Source organism: Hirundo rustica, chromosome 2 (assembly GCF_015227805.2).
Source record: "Hirundo rustica isolate bHirRus1 chromosome 2, bHirRus1.pri.v3, whole genome shotgun sequence".
Classification (NCBI taxonomy): Eukaryota; Metazoa; Chordata; class Aves; order Passeriformes; family Hirundinidae; genus Hirundo; species Hirundo rustica.
This window is the reverse complement of record NC_053451.1, coordinates 4,366,723-4,384,958: the sequence shown is the minus strand read 5'-3', so window position 1 is coordinate 4,384,958 and position 18,236 is coordinate 4,366,723. Positions and strand designations below refer to the sequence as shown.

General features: G+C 38.4%; 1 protein-coding gene across 7 annotated transcripts in view; it reads left to right on the top strand.

The window, feature by feature from the left end:
- Positions 1 to 18,236, top strand: part of DCAF6 (DDB1 and CUL4 associated factor 6) — a 75,224-nt gene that overhangs the window by 32,292 nt on the left and 24,696 nt on the right. For 4 of the 7 annotated variants that reach the window (XM_040057039.2, XM_040057040.2, XM_040057038.2 and 1 more), the window contains 5 exons: positions 894 to 987; positions 2,280 to 2,399; positions 2,617 to 2,862; positions 7,610 to 7,777; positions 14,551 to 14,610. In XM_040057039.2, the coding sequence (XP_039912973.1) occupies positions 894 to 987; positions 2,280 to 2,399; positions 2,617 to 2,862; positions 7,610 to 7,777; positions 14,551 to 14,610 (688 nt within the window). The remainder of the gene's footprint in view (positions 1 to 893; positions 988 to 2,279; positions 2,400 to 2,616; positions 2,863 to 7,609; positions 7,778 to 14,550; positions 14,611 to 18,236) is intronic. The other 3 variants (XM_040057042.2, XM_040057043.2, XM_040057044.2) reach the window with 3 other exon arrangements.

The following is an 18,236-nucleotide window of genomic DNA, read 5'->3' as shown; positions in this document are numbered from 1 at the left end:
CTGTTTGGAATCATTTTTAAACACATTTTATGTGACATGTTTTCTTAGTCAGGAATTCAGTCAGGAATTTTGCTTTAAAATGCTTATTCTTTGTCCTTGTTGTTATCTCTAAAAGTGTTGTTGCTTGGGTATTTTTATTTCAGCCTGGCTTAGAGAGTAGAAGAAATGTTAAGACTTCTTCCTAAATCTGCTGATGGAGGCATGAAAGTTAAAACTTTGATACTTCACCACAGGGCATTTAGTTTAAAATTGTCAGCACAGGTTCTGGATTGGTTGGAGTTTTTTTGATTGCTTTCTTTATTTCTGTTAAGGCCAGAAATATCCAGCCAATACACCTGACTTAAACTCTGACCTGTCTTTCTAAATATGCAAAGCACTCCCTATTTCTCTTGAAGTTGCTGAAATTAACACCACCCATTTAGTGATTGTTTTGTACTTCCTGCTGCCAAAAAAGGAGTTCATTTGCATAAAATTTCCAATTTTTTTAAATGTCTGATTTTTTTTTCCTTTTGCTTAATTACAAGTCCATATTTTGTTAAACTGAAATTCCCGTATAGTTTTTAATGTGAAGACGTGAATATTTCTGCAGAATTCAGGCTGAATTTAAGAAAACCTTAGTCATTATTAGAAAAATTCAATTAACATGATGAAGTTAGTTTAAAATAAAAGCTGCATTAGTTCTGAAAGTGATTTAGGCAAACTAAAATTTGTGCATTTTGTTGATAATTGCTTATTCATGGTTAATCGGAACATAAGGCTGACATCCTGTTTTGGTGACAGATATGAATTTAGGTGACTTAAGAAAATTGAGATTTATATTTAGGCTTAGGTTCCTGTACTGTAGAACATAAATAGCTGTGTGATGCTTTTTTGTCTTTTTTTCTCTCCCCCAGTTACGTCAGCCTCCCGTTAAACGTCTGCGGCTCCGAGGGGATTGGTCAGATACTGGGCCAAGAGCAAGGCCTGAGAGTGAGAGAGAGAGAGATGGTAAAATCAGTTCCATTTGAAGAGGGGTTTTTGTCTTTGCTGCTGTTTTGGTTTGGGTTTCTTTCCTGGTTTGGTTTAGTTTCTCTGAAGTATTCCCTAAATACGTGCCTCAGATTGTCCTTGTTTTAACAATCAGCCAAGCCTTGAGATGGTTTTCTTAGAGTTTAGCACAGAGCTGCTATTGTATAATGATTTTTAAAATTGAAAATGCTGAAAATATTCTTCCCAGGAAAATAATATTGTTTCAGTTAGGCTGGTGTAAGTAAAGGACAGCTTTTTTTCACTGTCATTGCTCAGGGACTAACACCAGCACTTACTGCTTTTCTTTATAGTCACACCTCACATGCAATCACAATTACAAATGAAATGCTCTCCAATGGTTATATTAGGGGACTGGAATTCAAAACAATGGGATTCTAATATTACACTTTTCATTTTTCTAATGTCATTTAGTAACATGGGGTGGCTAATTTTTATGCTTATATTTTCATGTTTATAATATATTACTCAACTGCTTGAGATTTTAGTAGACAAAGCATTTCCAAAGCTGTGCTTGGGTATCAAAAATTAGAATATCAAAGCAGAGCACGGCATTTTTGTCACTAACCTTAATTTTCATTTAATAATGTGTTTCTGTTTAATTCTGACAAGCTGTGGGGTTCCAAGTATTTGACTCTAGTTCCATTAAATCTTCCCCCCTTTTCTGCCTGCAGTTTGCCTTTCCAAATCTTCTGTGCTGTTTTTCTCATTTTCGTGCTTCCCCAAACTGGAACAGAAGTGTCCAGGATTCTGTACCTGACACAGGCAGTAGGAGATGCAGTTTAGGGGGAGAGAACATGAGCCTGTCCTCTTACCTGAGTCTGTCTTTTTGCTCTTCCAGTATTTGGAATTGCAGGATTAGAAACATTGGGGGATGTCATCCCATCTGCTCCTTTACATCTGCATGTGGTTCTGTTGCCTGTGGGCTTCTGAAATCGTTTTTTGAACCTGTTGATAATATTTCCTATGGCATCATGAACCACCTTTAGCCCGTTTTCTTTGGCTGTTGCAATTCTGATTTTTTGTGTTTTAAGTTCAGAGCTCTTCTGCTTGAGGTGCAGGAGTGGAATGAGGGATCCCAGCAGAGGGTCAGAGACCTGTGCTGTGGAAATGGGGGTAGACAGGGGCATTGGGAACAGTTTCTTGTGGGAGAAGGGAGTGAGGGGTGGTCTCCATTCCTGGAAGAAATGAGGCGGGGAAAGGCCCTTTGTGGTAAACCTGTAGATAAAACTTCAGCACCATCTGTTCTACAGGGGAGCAGAGTCCCAACGTCTCTCTGATGCAGAGGATGTCAGACATGCTGTCAAGGTGGTTTGAAGAAGCCAGTGAAGTTGCACAGAGCAATCGAGGACGAGGAAGATCACGGTCCAGAGGTGATTTCCTTCTTTTCAACAATGATTACAACAGAAATTGTGCTTATAGTGGATGTTCAGCAATATCAGCCTTTCCTAGGTGTAAACAAAATCTTAGTGCACTGAGGAACTGAGCACATTTGTTGATAGGAATGGTAGTGCAAAGGGATCTTTAGAGGCAGAGTAAGTTTACTTTTGAGCTCTTTTTCTTGCTTTTTTGTTCTATTTTTAATCAAAGGTGGGACTAATCGGACAGATGCTCCTGCTACTAATAACATGGCACCTAGTAGAGAATCAGAAACTGCAATGGAAGTAGATGGTTCTGAACAGCTTCCATCATCTTCCTCTTCTACCATGTCAGCTCAAGCTCCTTCAACATCATCCTCGACAGAAAGTCCCCCTTCAACTTCATTACTGTCCTCTCCTGATAATGAACAAAAGCCTTCTTTAGGGGCCTCAACTCAGCCTGTGCTGCATCAGTCTGGTGAGAAGAAATCCATCTTGTCATTGTTTATGAAAAATAAGAAACATGCTCTCTTAGGATATTTTGGGTAATTGATCTCCGTCTGTTTTCTTCCTTGCACATCCTTAATGAGACTTCGGTGTTTTACAGTAACCAGGTGGTTGCAGCTGTGGTTTAAAGAAAGAGCAAAACCATCAACTCTGTACCTTGGTCTGAAAAAGCCATTTTCAAGGGGATCGCCAGTATTGTCCTTTGAAGTAGAAATAGAAAACTTTTTGCCTTTTTTTCCCTAAACTTACTGTTGTCTTCATGGAGTGTAGCGACATGCTGCCCTGGGATTTGGCTGTAGCAGCATCAGTGCAATGATTGGCAGAACCTGTCTGTGCCTGTTACAATCAGGGGAGGTAGGAAATGCCTCCTTCAGGAGGAACCTCCATCCTCAACATTTCAGAGTCAGCAGTGTTGGGTTTTAGCTTCTCAAAAGTATGTGGATGGACAAGGCTCACCTGCCATGACATTCCATTATTGGCTGATAAATTTTACCTCATATTGATAGTTAAGTTTTTATATCTTGGACACACTCATTTGTGTTTAATACAGCCTTACATTCTTCTTGGGGGAAAAAAAGAAGGAAGTATATCCTGCTGTCAGAATGTCAGAAATTTATTTGGATAGTAAAAGAGCACCTTATGCTTTGACTTGACCTTTTCCATCTCAATGCCACGGCCTTTAGAGTGGAATATTTGCACAAGAGTGTATTTTTACTTTAGAAAGTGACTTTCTAGGCCTCACAGTTACAGTAGAAAGGCTGATGTGACCTGAAAGACCAATAGGTTGAGACCTTTTGTCTTATATAGATTCTGTTGTAAAAAAAAAATCAAGCTCTCTGTCTTTTTCAGGCCTTAAATTTGATGTTCTGGAATACAAGAGGGATGGGAATTTCCCAGGGGAGAGTGTGCCATTCAATGAACTGTGACTGCTGCAGCCAAAATCTTTGGGATGGGTGAGAAATGATGAGGTAACTGGTGTCTGGAATCCAGGAAAGATAAAGACATAAGTTGAAATTCATGTAACATGTCATTATTGCTTTTTAAACCTTGCAGTTGGTCTGATACTTAGAGTTATACAGTGAGCAGAAAAATGGCAATACACACAGGAATTTTAGAATGCTAAAAAGCTAAATGCTAAAAATGCTAAAAAGTTTTAGTTTCAGAGGCTTTAGTCATCTGTGGTTTTTTATTAGTATTGATGTCAGCTTGCTGCAATCCCAAGTTTTTTCACAATACACACACACAAAGATGATTAAGGGGTCTACTGCAATTGCGTGCAACCCAATTTAGCTGCCACTACCTTTGATCCAGAGAGATAGCCATCAAAGAGCACATGTACCATTACCAAAGGTTAATTTTGATCTATTTATTTATTTTTAAAAGTATATGGTTTATTCTGGAACTTAGAGTGGCTAGGAGAGCATCTGCCATATCAAAAATAATTGCTTCAAGCTGCGTCATTGAAACTGAGAGTTTCAAAAAGAGGATGCACCAGAGAGGATTTCTGGAATTCTGATGCATTTTCTAGCCTGCATTTTAAGGAATCTGTGCTGACCAGAAAAATCTCTTTCTCTGAATCTGCATGAATTTCTAAGCAAAAGTTTATTCTGCTAGCATGAAGTAGAATTGTTATTTCTTAATTCAGCTCTTGAGAATTTCTTCTTTCCCGGTGTTACTTTGGGCTTTGGAATATATTTAGTTTTGAAAGGGGTAGTTGGTTGACAGACAATGGATACTTTCTAATTTGCTGCATAATATTTGATAGATTCTTTTGATAGGTTCTTCTTCTAAGTGGGGTGTCAGATTGGCAGCTTAAAATTGCCTACAGGACTCCTGCAGGCATAAATGTAATAGTACAAGGTGTTTGCACATTTAATAATCCTGTCTCAGAAGCAGTGTAAGTGCGACCCTGGAGTTACAGCAGAAGTTTTTGGGTAACATGGGTGGGCTCAGGGAGCAGGGCAGCTCCTGGGCAGAGGGAGCAGGTCATGGCAGAAGGGTTGCAGAGGGTTTATGAATGAGCAGGCTGGGTTGGGAATGTCCATTTTGCAACGTTTACATACCCTGGTAACCCGTGGCTGTGTTCAGTTGTGAAACTTTATTTACTCACTGTCTGTAGTCTATAAATCTGTCTACAAACATTGCCCTCTGCATCAAGGACAGGGTTCCCTGAGCTCGATCACCTGCATTTAGGGGTGACTAAAACCTGCTGCTTTTTGGGCGTTGACAGGAGGGGGAAAATGCTAATAGGAATAGTTTAGATGCAGTGGGGCTGAGTAGGAAACCCAGACAGAGGTGTCTTGTAAGAAGTGGATGATTGGGCAGGCATTTTGGGCGGTGGAAGGAGGTAAAAAGAAGTTTTCAGCCACCATTTTTGTGTAAAGTCATGGCAGATACAAGTTTGAATATTGTAGCAAAGAGTCAGAAACTGAAGAATGTGTTTTCAGAAAATGATTTCTTCAGAATTAGAGCATGAATTCCTAATCCAGGCTTGTAAACAGCTTTCCATAAATAATTTCTACAGATTTCTGCACTGAACACAAGCACTCATGGTAATCCTGTGTTTGAATACTGGATGATCACAATGCCTTTGCATAAGTATACAGTTCAAATTTATTGTTGGTTTGGTGATTCAGAAAATGTGTCACGTAGTAAGCATTTGAGCTTCTACATCTGAATTACTTTTTAAAACTTTAAGATATGAAATACCTGTTCAAAATAGAGTCAGTACAGAAATGGTTTGGTGCTGGAGCTTGTTGTGATAGCAGAATGCATATTCTAGAAGTTTGAACATTTAAGTTACAATTAAACAATAAAATCAGTGCAAAATCTCAGTAGCCTATTACTGCCAGAACATTTGAATAATTTTTTAATATATGTATGTAATGAGAGCAACTGCTGGAGATTGTCATGTTTGTCACTAAGGAAAAATACAACAAACTTATTTTCTTGCCCTGCTTGTGCCGTTCAGTGGAAACATTTAACTTTTGTGTATTAGTTTTAAGATGCTGATGTTTTAAACCACTAATACCACCAGGTACAGTTTTTCCCATATATAAAAATACACACAGGTATCATCGGGAGGGGCTGCAGGGGGGCAGTTGGCTAATTAGTACAAAGCTTAACCCTAATATGTGTTCTGATCTAAGGTAACTACTTTTAAATTTTGAATGAGAATGTGACAATAGCTGGCTTTTTAAAACTTATTTTTATTTCCTCACTCCATTTGCTGGCAAAATAAACATTTGCTTAGACATTCTGGAATATATTAAAAGGTGTTGTCCCTGAATATACCCAGGATAGCAGCTTTTACATTTGGTATTGTAGTCCTTGTTACATCTTAAATTGTGGCTGTCTCTTAACTCAGTAGAACTGAATCTTCAGCAAGTATTGAAAACTGCAATTTTAGGCATCATTGAAATTCCCTTAAAAGTATTCTCTAGGCTGTTTTGAGTTTTTATTCCCATAAATGGTTTTGGGACATGCTGTTCATACCAAATCTCTTTGATGCCATATTCCTTTTAGGAACTATATAGTTTTTATTTTTGTTACACCTTATCAACCATAAACTGAGAGGGTGTTTTTCCAGAATTGATATTAGACTAAATACATTAAACCTCATGACCAGACAGTATTAACTGGTTCTTGTCACTAACTTTCCAGTTACTGGACTCTGGTTTCATGTTTGTTTCTCTTCATAAAAGAAAATTTAAGATCTGGTTTTTTCACTGTATGGGTAAGGGTAGCAGAATATTTGTGAAGCTTTTGCCTCTCTACTATTTTAATCACACATTTTAGTGTGATTCAGACACTGCTGTTAAAGACACAATCTGTGTTATTTAAAGAGATGCACTTGTGTAAGTGGAGGAAATCTGAAAAGGGCATGGAAAGAATAAAAAATTGCTTGGACACCTCATTTTATAGCAGTTTGCGAAAATACTGGTAGTCAGGAAATGAACTTAACATGCCAAAATAGTTTAACTGGCAAGTGAATAAAGACAAAACGATGAAAACAGTGAAGCCTCTAAAGATGGAGCTAAAAGAATAATCTATTAAGAGGATGCTACTGAGAATTATGATCCTATAAACCACTTTGTCTGTAGGACCACTTAACATTGATTTCAGACTGTGAATCCTCAACCACAGGAAATGTCCGAAATTAAAAATTAGTTCATAGAGAAGTGTATTTTTCAGTTTAGCTGTTGTTTTGCCACCTCTTTCCATAGTTCCAGTTTACTTTTTGCACTGGTTTGTTTTGATCAAAATTTACCTTTTTTTGGGAAACATCTGGAAGTTATTACATTGATTTTGAAAACCTACCTGTAGACCAGAGTTGCATAGTTTTACACCAGATATTCTCATTTATTCTGTGTGTTAGGAACATCAAAATGAATACATCTGTTGTGTGCTTTGTTTTGATGTAACCAGGCCGTATCTATTTTCCTCAAATAATTCTTTCTTTAATGGTTTCATTGCTGGAGATGGGGAGTGGGTTGAATTGTACGGCATGAATCCTGAACATTTAAGTCCTGTGATTCATGCCTTTAGGAAGAGAAAACCAATGTCAGTATTTCGATTTCTGGATATTGGTCAATCTTTTTAACTTGGGACCTGTTGCTCGTCTCTTTGGTCAGTGCCCCCACCCCTCCTCTCTGTTCTGTATATTGACTGCTCAATGCTTCTCTCTTTACCCTTTGTCTCCCCTCCCTGTCTGTCAGAGTTAATGGGACCCGAGTTAGCAATAATCCGTAGGGGCCTGCAGCGACTGAGGCTTAAGAAGGCAGAGCAGCAGAGACAGCGAGAGCTGGCTGAGGGTTCTGCACCACAGCCCTCCTCTTCTGAGCAGGCCTCCCCTAGGGGCTCCTCACAGGACCCTCAGGCAGCAGGTTGTCGCTTGCCAAGGTTTCTCCGGCAGATGATGTAGCTGTAGTTTGTGCTGCTCCTGTTGGCTGAGCTGCTTCTCCTCCAGAGCAAGGCATTTCCTGCATTGGCTGCTTGTCTCGCCTTGCATGTGGTGGTGTCCATCATCACATGGACAGGGAAACGGCTGTATGGACAGGTCTGTCGGTCTAACACGTTTGGATTGAGTGATATGATCAGTGTGGAAACGGTTTCCTGGGTGCATGGTGTCAGGTTTGTGCCATGGTCTTTAGAGCAGCTGAGCAAGGAATTGCTGTGTTCTGAGTAGGAGAGTTGTGCACTGAAATTGCATTTTGGTGCTGCTTGTATCCCAACAGTAACATTTATGACTTGGCTGTGGGTTAGCACGTGTTGTAAATCAGAGTAACAACTCAGTAAAACAGAGTTTTGGCGCTCTTCAGTGCTATGGTTTTACAAGAAGTGTCGTGAAAATATTTGTACCTAGCCAAAGTCCCCAGATATGCTGTCCTTTTTTTGGACAGAGCAACTCTTCATTTCACCATCTTCTTTCTCTTTTGTCTTACTGAAATTAAAAATGATTACAAGAAAGCCTCAAATATGTTTGCAATAACATATTTGAGAAAGTTAGGGCAGGAGTGTGCATATAAATAAATAGGCAAACCCTGAAGCATAAACTTGAAGCAAACTTGGTCGTGGCACCATGTGAACACGAGTGAGCTGCATGCTGTGTGGGAATTCGCTGTATTTTGTGTTGCAAAGTCATGTCTAGCAGTGTCTCTTCTGTGGATAAATCCTGTGACAGTTGAGTTGTGGCTAAATTGCTTTTAAGGATTGTGTCACACATTTACAGCTGTCTTGCCATGGCTCTGTCTATCCCTTTATCTGGAGCCCTGCAGAGCAATTTGATGTAACGGTGGCCGATGCTCCAGTCACAGTTTGCAGTTGCTGAATTTTGAATAACTTTCTACACTAGAAAATACTGCACTGAGGTTTTAGAGTGTTTTGGAAACCAGTACATCCTGGGGAGTGTGTGTGCCTGTCTTAGGGATGGCAACCAGGGGTGCCTGGTACCTGTAGGAGGAGAACAGGAACAGCGGTGGCCTTGAAGAGGGCTGCAGTTTCCAGGACAAAAAAAAACCACCCCCAAAACCAATTTTGGGTTTGTATTTTTTTTTTCCAGCAAACTGAACATCAGAATTTATTATCTCAAATATAAATATTGATAGAGGAAAAATTATAACTAACACAGTCAATAGATCTTGGTCTTCCATTTCCTTTTCAGAATGGCTTATTTTTAAATTTTTTTTATTAAACTGCTTCCCACTGAATTGAAGTTTGTTTACAGCCATGTCTGGAGGTTTATCTGAGGGGATTTTACTACCTCTGAAGGGTGTGTTGGTCTGGGTTCCTCTTGATACATCTCTCTCGTCTCTTCCTTAGTGTTCCTTTAAGAATGCAATGTAAATTTTTTACTCCCTGTTGCTTGTGGGGTTCCTACAGCACGCTGTAGGATCCATACTGCCACAAATGGGAAGGTTTAAGCTGAGTAATTGCTTTGATTGGGAGGCAGAGGGGAGTTCCCACAGGCTTAGAACTTCAAGGGAGCTATTGGAAACATCCAATCCTTTTGTTTGGGATCACCAGGAGCCACATATACAGCCTTGGAGGAAACTAATATTCAAATATTTCTCTCTTTTGGCATGCAGTGACAATGAATTTGCAAATTTAACCATTTTACTTATTAAATAATTGCTTTGAAAAGCAGATTTACGCAGTGCTATGGCAACATTTATTTCTGGGGAAAGGGGAACCATTTTTGTCCCTGACCTCCAGCTCTTTAGGGTGTATCTTCCTGAGTTTTGGTCTGATGGGTGGAGTTGTTGCCTTCAGTATAGGCAGTGGAAGTTATGAAACGAGAATTTTAAACCTGAAAATATTTAATACGTTTGGTCAGTTAGTTCTGGAGAGATTTGATAAAAGATTACATTGTCTTTTCCTTTCTATTTATATGTGTTAAAACAAGATATTCCTGTTGTGCTTCATCAGCTGCTTCCTTTGCGTTCCTCCTGCGCCTGCTTTGGGGGGGAACAATTAGAGCTCATTTCTTTTGACTGAGGATCACCTCTGCAATTTCATTTACTTCATAAAATTTCTGCACTCTGGACATGGAGATAGTCTCTGTACTTGCTCTTTTTTTTTTTTTTTTTTTTTTGGAAAGTTACTTTGTTTCCTTTTCTGACCTCCCAAGATTTATTTTTGCAAGCTGGTTATTCATAATCTATTCCTTTGGAATACCAGAGCTGCAAATTTGTGGTCTCTGCCTTCTCCATAGACACAGTTGTTTTCTAACCCTGTGCTTAGCTGATTTTTCAGAAATATGGTAGGAAAAAAATAAGTGAGTAGTTTTGGATTGTTTGGAGTCTTTTAAAAGTAATAAATTCCTATGCAGAGACAATCTATTTTTTTTTCCTGAAAGGTTCTCTTTGCTGCCCTGTCATGAGGCAGGTGTTCCATTTTCAGGCATATACTAGTTGTAAGTTTTCAAACAAAAAAATTACACCCCCAAATGTGTTTGCAAGTTCTTAATCCTCCTCTGGTAAAACGTGTATAATTTGCACTTGCAATTTTTGAGGGAATTCAGTGTAAGACTAAGGCCACTACTTCTGACTTGTACTTCATTATTAATCCTTATCTTTGGAGCCACAGAAGCTTGAGTAGGAGGAGAAAAATATCCCAGCCATGCAAGAAATTACAAGAAAATGTCAAGAGCTGAAATCTTTTATAGGTTTAATAGAAAATTAGACTGTGTGGTAGTTACTCTGTCTCCCAGTTACATGAGGATTTGTAAGATCAATCAGTAGTAGTTCATGTTCATTATTTAGAAAAATAAGGTCAAAAGTTTATATTTTTAAATGTGAAAGGGAGATGAGTAATGATTCACTGTTTGAGACAAAAGGTCTCAGATGACAGATTTTGCTTTAGTGGACACCCCTCTTAAGTATTGTCCAAATTTGGAAATTGGCTGAATTTTAGAAGCCATGTGTGCTGCATGGATCAGGTCTATTTTGTTTTCAAGCCTTTGCTTAGGCATTGAATAGATTCAGATTTTTTTGGTAGCTGCTTTATTTAATTAGGTAGCTGTGGCAAATATTTCAGTTTAGTTTGGGTTTTTATTTATTGTTTGGTTTCTCCCTCAAAGCCCAGATTTTTATTTGCATTTTTGTGGCATTTCATAACTTTCAGATCCTGTGCAGTACTTAACTGCATTTATGTGCTATATGCAAACAACAAAGAAAATAAACCTTTTTAACCTGTTGTTATTGCTTCTATGCCACATATGCATAACCATTACTACATCACTTCTCATTCTGAGAATTTTGAGGAGATGGAATTCAATTTGAAAAGTAACAGAAATGTGAACTGGCTGATCATGAAGTGAAGAAGAAAAAACATTATAGATCAAGGGTTCCTGTATGGTCATTGTACCTAATCTCACCCACAAAATCATGAATCAATATTAGCTTTTTTTTTTTTCCCCCTGAGGGAAAAAAAAATATTTAGACTGCATTTGCTGTGGAATGCAGATATATATGTGTGCATGCTGGCATATTGCAGAACCTGTGCTGCAAATCAACTTTTTAAAAAAAACTTATGGTTGATCTATACAGTCAATCTTTAAAGCAGAGCAAACTGGACCTTCATTTCTGTGTTAAAGCTTTTGGAGAAGATAACAAGGGAATGGCATTTTCATCATCAAATTCTTTGCTAACACTCAGATGTAGAAATGTCTGTTTGAAGTGCACAATGTAACTGAGGGCTTACTCGCTGTGCAAAGGCATTATTCATAGTTCTTAAATCATGTATTTAATTTCTTAGATTTCTCTGCAGGTATCATTTAGGAGTTTTAAAACAGTTCTCACTGCTTTAGACCTCACCCTGAAGCTGGTGATGTAGAGACAAATTTTTTTTCAACCAAAACTGAGATGGCATGCTAATATTTTGGTGAAGTCAGGTGCTGATTGCCCAAACTATAGGAAGATCCTTCAGCATATAACTGACCTTAAAATTATCTTCTATTTTCTGTTTGAGGTTCCCCAAATTTATGAATCTCCAGTTCCCTCTGTAAGTGGTGCTCCAGTTTAGAATGTACTGGTGACATTACAACCAGTGGTGAACTGCATTGGGATGTAGACCCAGCCTGTGAAGGCTCAGGTAAGAGTTTGGATTTTTGTTTGTTTTTTTAACTATATGGCACAGTTTTGGTAATACTTTTTTTTCAAAAAGCTTTGTAAGAAATTATGAAAGTATTTTTTTCAGACTTTTTTTTTACAAAACAAAGCCATATATTAAAAAAAGAGGCATTTACCTGAACTTCTCTAGGCTGGTTTCATGGTTGTGCTGATTTCCCTGCCTTAGGTGGGGCTTCCAGACTGCAGAGCCACTTCAGGGGATGCTGGTGATCTGTGGCTTCAGGGTACTTGGAAAAGGAAACAAGGGGGTTTCAAATTGCTGCAAACAACTCTATTCTTAACCATGCTAATTCAGGTATTTAGGATGTTTCCTGTATGTTGATTAAATATTCATTTATTAAGTGAAATGCATTCACAGAGTTGGATGGAGACTTGGATGTAACAGTGAGATGTGGGAGGTTTCAGCCTCTAGCTAGAAACGTTTTCATTTTTACTTGCTGTGATAGAATGATGCACATGGCAAAACATACCTACTTTTTTACTTACTGCTGTGTAGTGTGAGGTCTTAATAAAATTATAAAAGCTGGTAAGGGTAGTAGAACATAATTTCTTATGTTTCTAATTAAAATATGTTAGCTCAGTCTTCTGATTATACAGGTCCGAATCACAGAGTTGACAAGATAAAATCCAGCTAAGTGAAATACTTGGCAGCATGAAACACCTTTTGAACGAGGGCATATGAGCTTTTGGAAAGGATCTGAGTGCAGGAACAGAGCATGGCTGGGATCATTGTCATGCATTAGGTCTCTCAGCTTGCAGTGCAGGACCTCCCCTCCCTTTAGCACTTCTGATACAAGTTAATCCCAGCCATGGGCTTTGTGAGTCAGAGATCAAAGCCAACCCTTGAAAGAGGCACAGATTCCTGTTCTGAGTCAGCTGGAACAAAGGAGATCATCTCATGACGTGGAGCATCTGTACACCAGCTTTTTGCTCTGATTTACCTTCTAAAAAGTGGCTTATTACGCCATTGAAAAAACTCCCCTGTAAGAAAATCCTTTTCTTCTAACGTAGATATTATATATAAAGCTCACTTCACTTTTTAAAGTAAATTATATGAATGCTACATATCTTCTACTTAATAGCTGCATGCCATAAATCTGGATGATAAATTCTGGGGTCTGACTTAGGTGTGCTTGGTGCAAGGCATGGGCATAGTTGAGCACGGAAGACAAACCAGAACCAATTTAATGTTCCTGTTACAGAAATAAGCTGTGCAAGCCCAGTTCCAGAACACAGCCTCAGGCTTTCCTGGCCTCTCTCTTTTGGTTCCCTCCCCTTCCCTGCCCCTGGATATCAGTGTTGCAAAGGAGCACAATCCACAACTTCCACCAATGGCTGGGAGTGAACGACTGCATGAGAATACTGCTTGAGAGTATTTACTGTATTTAAAGCAGCTCGGTCAATTTAGCAGGTTTTGTGGCTGTACTACAAAATAGGTCTTGCTGGTGATTCTGGCTCAAAGCTGGAAGGGAGCTTCCTGTAGGAGAGGGTATTATTTCATTGCCTTCCTTGTATAGGATCTACATTTATGTTAAAATTGATTTAGCGTGCTGGGGTGTTGGCAGACTGTGACTCAGTTTGTAATACAGGATATTAAATCTATTTAGTTTAGGATGAGTTTGTTTATAACAGAAGATTAACAAGTGGAACCAAGATATGATACTCTGGCCAATGTCTTTGGAATCCTGCATTAATTTATGCACATCAGCTCATCTTCAGACAATACAGAATTAAGATCTGGTCTTCAGAGGGGACAAGGGAAATAGACTCACAGAAAATACTGCATATTGCATCTGTTGTCTGTGCAATGAATGAGTGCTGGTGATAGTTATTAATGGTAGTGTCCAGGTGGGGAAAAGGCACTTGTTTGCTGAGGGCGTTGATTATTCTATTTGCGATTGATTCTATGTGATTGATGGGGATGCTTGTAGGACTGATGGGTGTGGTACTGGGATAAACTCCTCAAGACTTGTTCTCAGTCATCAGAGGTGCAGCATCTAAGAATGCAAAACTACCAAAGTGTCATATAAGTGGGATGTATCTTGGTGCTTTGATGTTCTAAAACATTATTATTAAAAAAAATCTAAATACTGGAGGTACTGGTACGCCATGGAGTATTTTATGCCAAAGTATACATATATTCTGCAATTTACGTTTTGCACATGGTGTGAAATACTGGTGTCATTTGGTAGCTGGAGCAAAGGCTTTAGGAGTCATGACTCTTCAGTGTTTTTCCTGACATGTCAGAAGTGTGAAGAACACAGTAAAATATTTGGTAATGGACAGGCAATTTCATTATCAACATGTCAGCAAGCTTCAGGCTGTTCAGTGAATAAATAATGGTTTGAAACAAGTGGCTTTGCTTCTGTCATGCCTAGAAAATGCAATATGGCTGGCTGCTCATTAAACAATCCCAAAGCTTCCTTATGTTGCTGCTTTTTTTTATTTTAAACTAACATATGATCGTGACATTGCTGTGCAGTTCTCTGCTGCTTATGTTTTAAGTTGAAATCTCATTTTTGTTTCAGATTCTCCTTCTTCAGTGGTTAACAAACAGCTTGGATCCATGTCACTTGATGAGCCACAGGGTGCGTGTGACAGGAAATGCGCTATACCCAGCCATAGCTGATTGCAATGCTTCCTTTTAAAGTTGCTTTTCATGATGAGAAACAGTCTAAAAATGCTGTTCATCCACATAAAGTAGAATTCTGTAAGCAGATCTGCTGGAAAGTCATTATTTAATGATCAATATGATTGAGTGAGGTTTATTGTTGTTTTTGAAAGCCATCCTAAGCTCGATTCTTCATGCAATTACTGCAGTTCAGTATAGGTACAGTAAATGTCTCATGTATTCTCCAGACAGTAAAATGCAAAGTAAAATTAATTATTTAAACAGATTGGGTTTTTTCTGAATGGTTCTTCTTGGGTCAAAGGCCAAATACCAAGATTGCAATAACCTTTAATCTCATACATAATGCCACATTAGTTTCTCTTATCCATGAGTGATGTGCAGTTTTGTTATTCCTGCACAGTTTGAGTAACTCCAGAGCGCCCATTGCGCTGAGGTGCATCTTCCCTCTCTATCCCTTTGTCCTCCACCCCTGCTGCTGAACAAGTACTGCTGTTTCTTGTAGGATCCCTATGGACTGGGGGTGGACTGGATGCTTGGGAGCTTTCTCTGTGCCCGTTGTGCATTAGTCTCCAAACTGTGAGCACTGAAGTGGGCCAGAGGTGACCCTATTCCAGCTGCATCAATGTCATCTGTAGGGAATATTTACAGCTAAATAATTAAGGAGTGATAGATGCTAATTTAAAAATAGATTTCCATACACTCTGCATTATGCTTCCATATCCAAGCGTCTGTAGAGATTTAATAGCTTAAATCCCACAAAACAGCTTTGTCTTTTTTCACATTCTAAACTAGAAAGCCATTTTGAAATCCCACTTCTGAAAAATAGTCTGTGTGGCAACTGTTGAGATTATGGCTTACTTGAGGATGTCAGGTTGTTGGGGGAAAAAAAATCAAGCTGCACCTTGAGAATATAAATTCTTTTTGTGGAAATACATCTTGTGATGAAATAGCCTGAAACCTCAACATGGAAATTTGCTAATTATTCATGGTTTAGTAGTCTGCATCATTCCAACAATCAGGTTTAGCTGGAAAACTTGCTTGTAACAAGTGGCCAAGTTATGCTCTTTGTTCTGAACTCAGAATAAAACATCATTTCATCAGAGTAGAATAACTTAGAACTAACACAGAAAGTCTGTAAATTTCCTAAGATTCTTACAACTGTAAAAATTTGGGAGAACTGTTTCTTTTCTGTATTAAGTTACTTGAACTAAGAGATTCCATCACTTCAGGTCTTTTAATATGCAAAAACCCCCCAACCAAACCCAAAATACATTTGCTTTTCAGTACACCAGTTCTCCAGTTGTTTTAAGGCAATGTTTTTCTGCTTTGTTAGCAGACAATGTTACTTCTAATTTGTAAAACTAGGAATTTGAAAAAGGAGCAATTTTATTAGGAAATCTTTTGTTCAAGCGATAACCAAAAATAATAGTTTTCTGAGATCCAGTTAAATTTCTGAACTGCATTAGTTTCACTTCTATTTGAAGTCTCAGAGTGGTGTAAGTAGTTAGTGAAGGAAGTCATAACAGTTCTTTTGATATGGAATTACCTTTCTTTATTATTCCTGCCATCTCTTAATTTAGTACTGAATCAGCTGTCTTCTGTTGGACCAGTCTCTCCTGTTGGCATTCATGTTTTAAGATTGGTTTTTGGGTTTAAACATGTTTTGATTTTTATTGCAATCACATACATTTATAATGCCAGCATTCTGACAGTCCAGCAGAACGTGAAAGTCATTCCTGTATGTACAAAATGGTTTCAAATGGATCACAGTCATCTACACTTGACTTATTTATAAAAATGTTTTGGACTGTGATTGTAATATTGAAGGGGTGGCCTTTAGATCTATTGCAGTGTTAGGATTTTAAAGTACTGCCTTAGTTAGAATGAGTAGAGAGGGAACACAAGGCCTGATTAAATTTCATGTGTTAAGCCTTCTTACAGAATTCCTGTTTTTCTGAAATATACAACTTATTTTTTCCCCTTCCAGAGGTATTTCTCTTAGGTCTTCACACAGAACATAACACTGGATAGGAATTATTTTTGGGTTTTTTTTTTTTTTACTGAGTTCTCTATCCTCTTCTCATGAGGTTGCCAATAGATAAGTGAACAGGGCAGTATTTGAGATGTGGCAAACTGGCTTGAAGTTCCTTACAGTGTCAGTTTAATTAGGAAATGCAATCTGTAGACTTGTCCTTATGCACTTACCCCTTTATAGTTGAGAGCCCCAGTGTCTGTGAAGTTACACTTGCACAGGTTCATTTTCTAAAGGAAAAAGTGGGTCTGAAGGTTGTTGCTGTCAGTTGTGCCATTTGGTTTTCATGTAAGGTTGTGAATGAAATTTTGGCTTCAGTTTTAAGAGCGGTACTTTAAAAGTGCCTTCCTCCTGTAGGCACCTGGAGAATGGACTATTTCATGGGAGTGTGCTTTAGGCAGGGTTATTTATGAAATAACTGTAAGTAGTTGATAGTATCTTCAAAATATCTTGTGTTTGGCTGTAAAATTAAGTAAAGTTTCAAGGTATTTTTGAGGAGTCTAGAACAGAGTTTAGTAAGGTGTTGACAAGCTGCAGCTTTCTCTTGTAGCAGTGATTACCCTGCTAGAGTTGGCAACCAGATTAATAAACTGAGTCGCCTAAATCACAGAATTTGGACCATTTTCCTCTCCTTCCCTTCATTATCAGAGTGAATTAGATCTGCCCTGATGGGATGAACTTAGCAGAGGAAGAGAACAGAGCTTCATTCTGATCTGGGCAGTCTTTAGCCATCACATTTCTCCCTGAAAACAGAGTTCAAGATTTGTAGAGTTTATGTGGCTTCTCTGAAAGTATATTCAGTTCTGTAGGAGGCCGAGTTTATTCATTTTCTTCAGGGAGGCTCCCAGTCAGTTTTCATTAGCAGTATAAATTCAGTATCAAATATTGAACCACACAACTAATTCTCTGCAGTTTATTATCAGATTCTTCTCTCATCTGTCTTTTAAAAATTTTCTTGTTCTTAATAGTGTTTCTGTTATGCCTTAAAGCTACTTGAAAAGAAGAAACTGATCTAATCCAAACTGAAAATCCTGTTACTGTAGATTTAGGAAAATGCTATTATCCAATATGGTTTAACAGCTATCTGTTTCCAGAAACCTGTAAACATAATTTCTCAGTCAGTGCCCTCTTTTTTTAATCCTGCAGCAATTTTCTTCCAACTTTTTGGGTGTGGAGAAATTACAGACATTGCTTCCAGAGTAAGTGTAGCCAGTCCTTAGGCATCTTAGTTAGATTTTCAGATACTGAGATTCTGAGACAAGAAATACAAGCCTGGTATTCAATTAGGCTCATTGTAGATGGCAATATTTGGTTACTTTGATTGGCAGCATTAAGTGGTCTTGTGCTGAAGCCAACATTTCACAGCAGTAGGAAGTCCATGAGTACAGTCATTGTTTGAGGGTTGTCTTGGATTATTCACAGCGGGAAATTGTCTGTCTTTAGCTGGGTTCCCAACTCAAAGATCTGTCTTGTCTGTAGCTGTTACAAGTAAGCTGAAGAATTTTCCAACTCTCACTTTTGACTTTCAGTGTCAGTTCCTGGTGACTTGT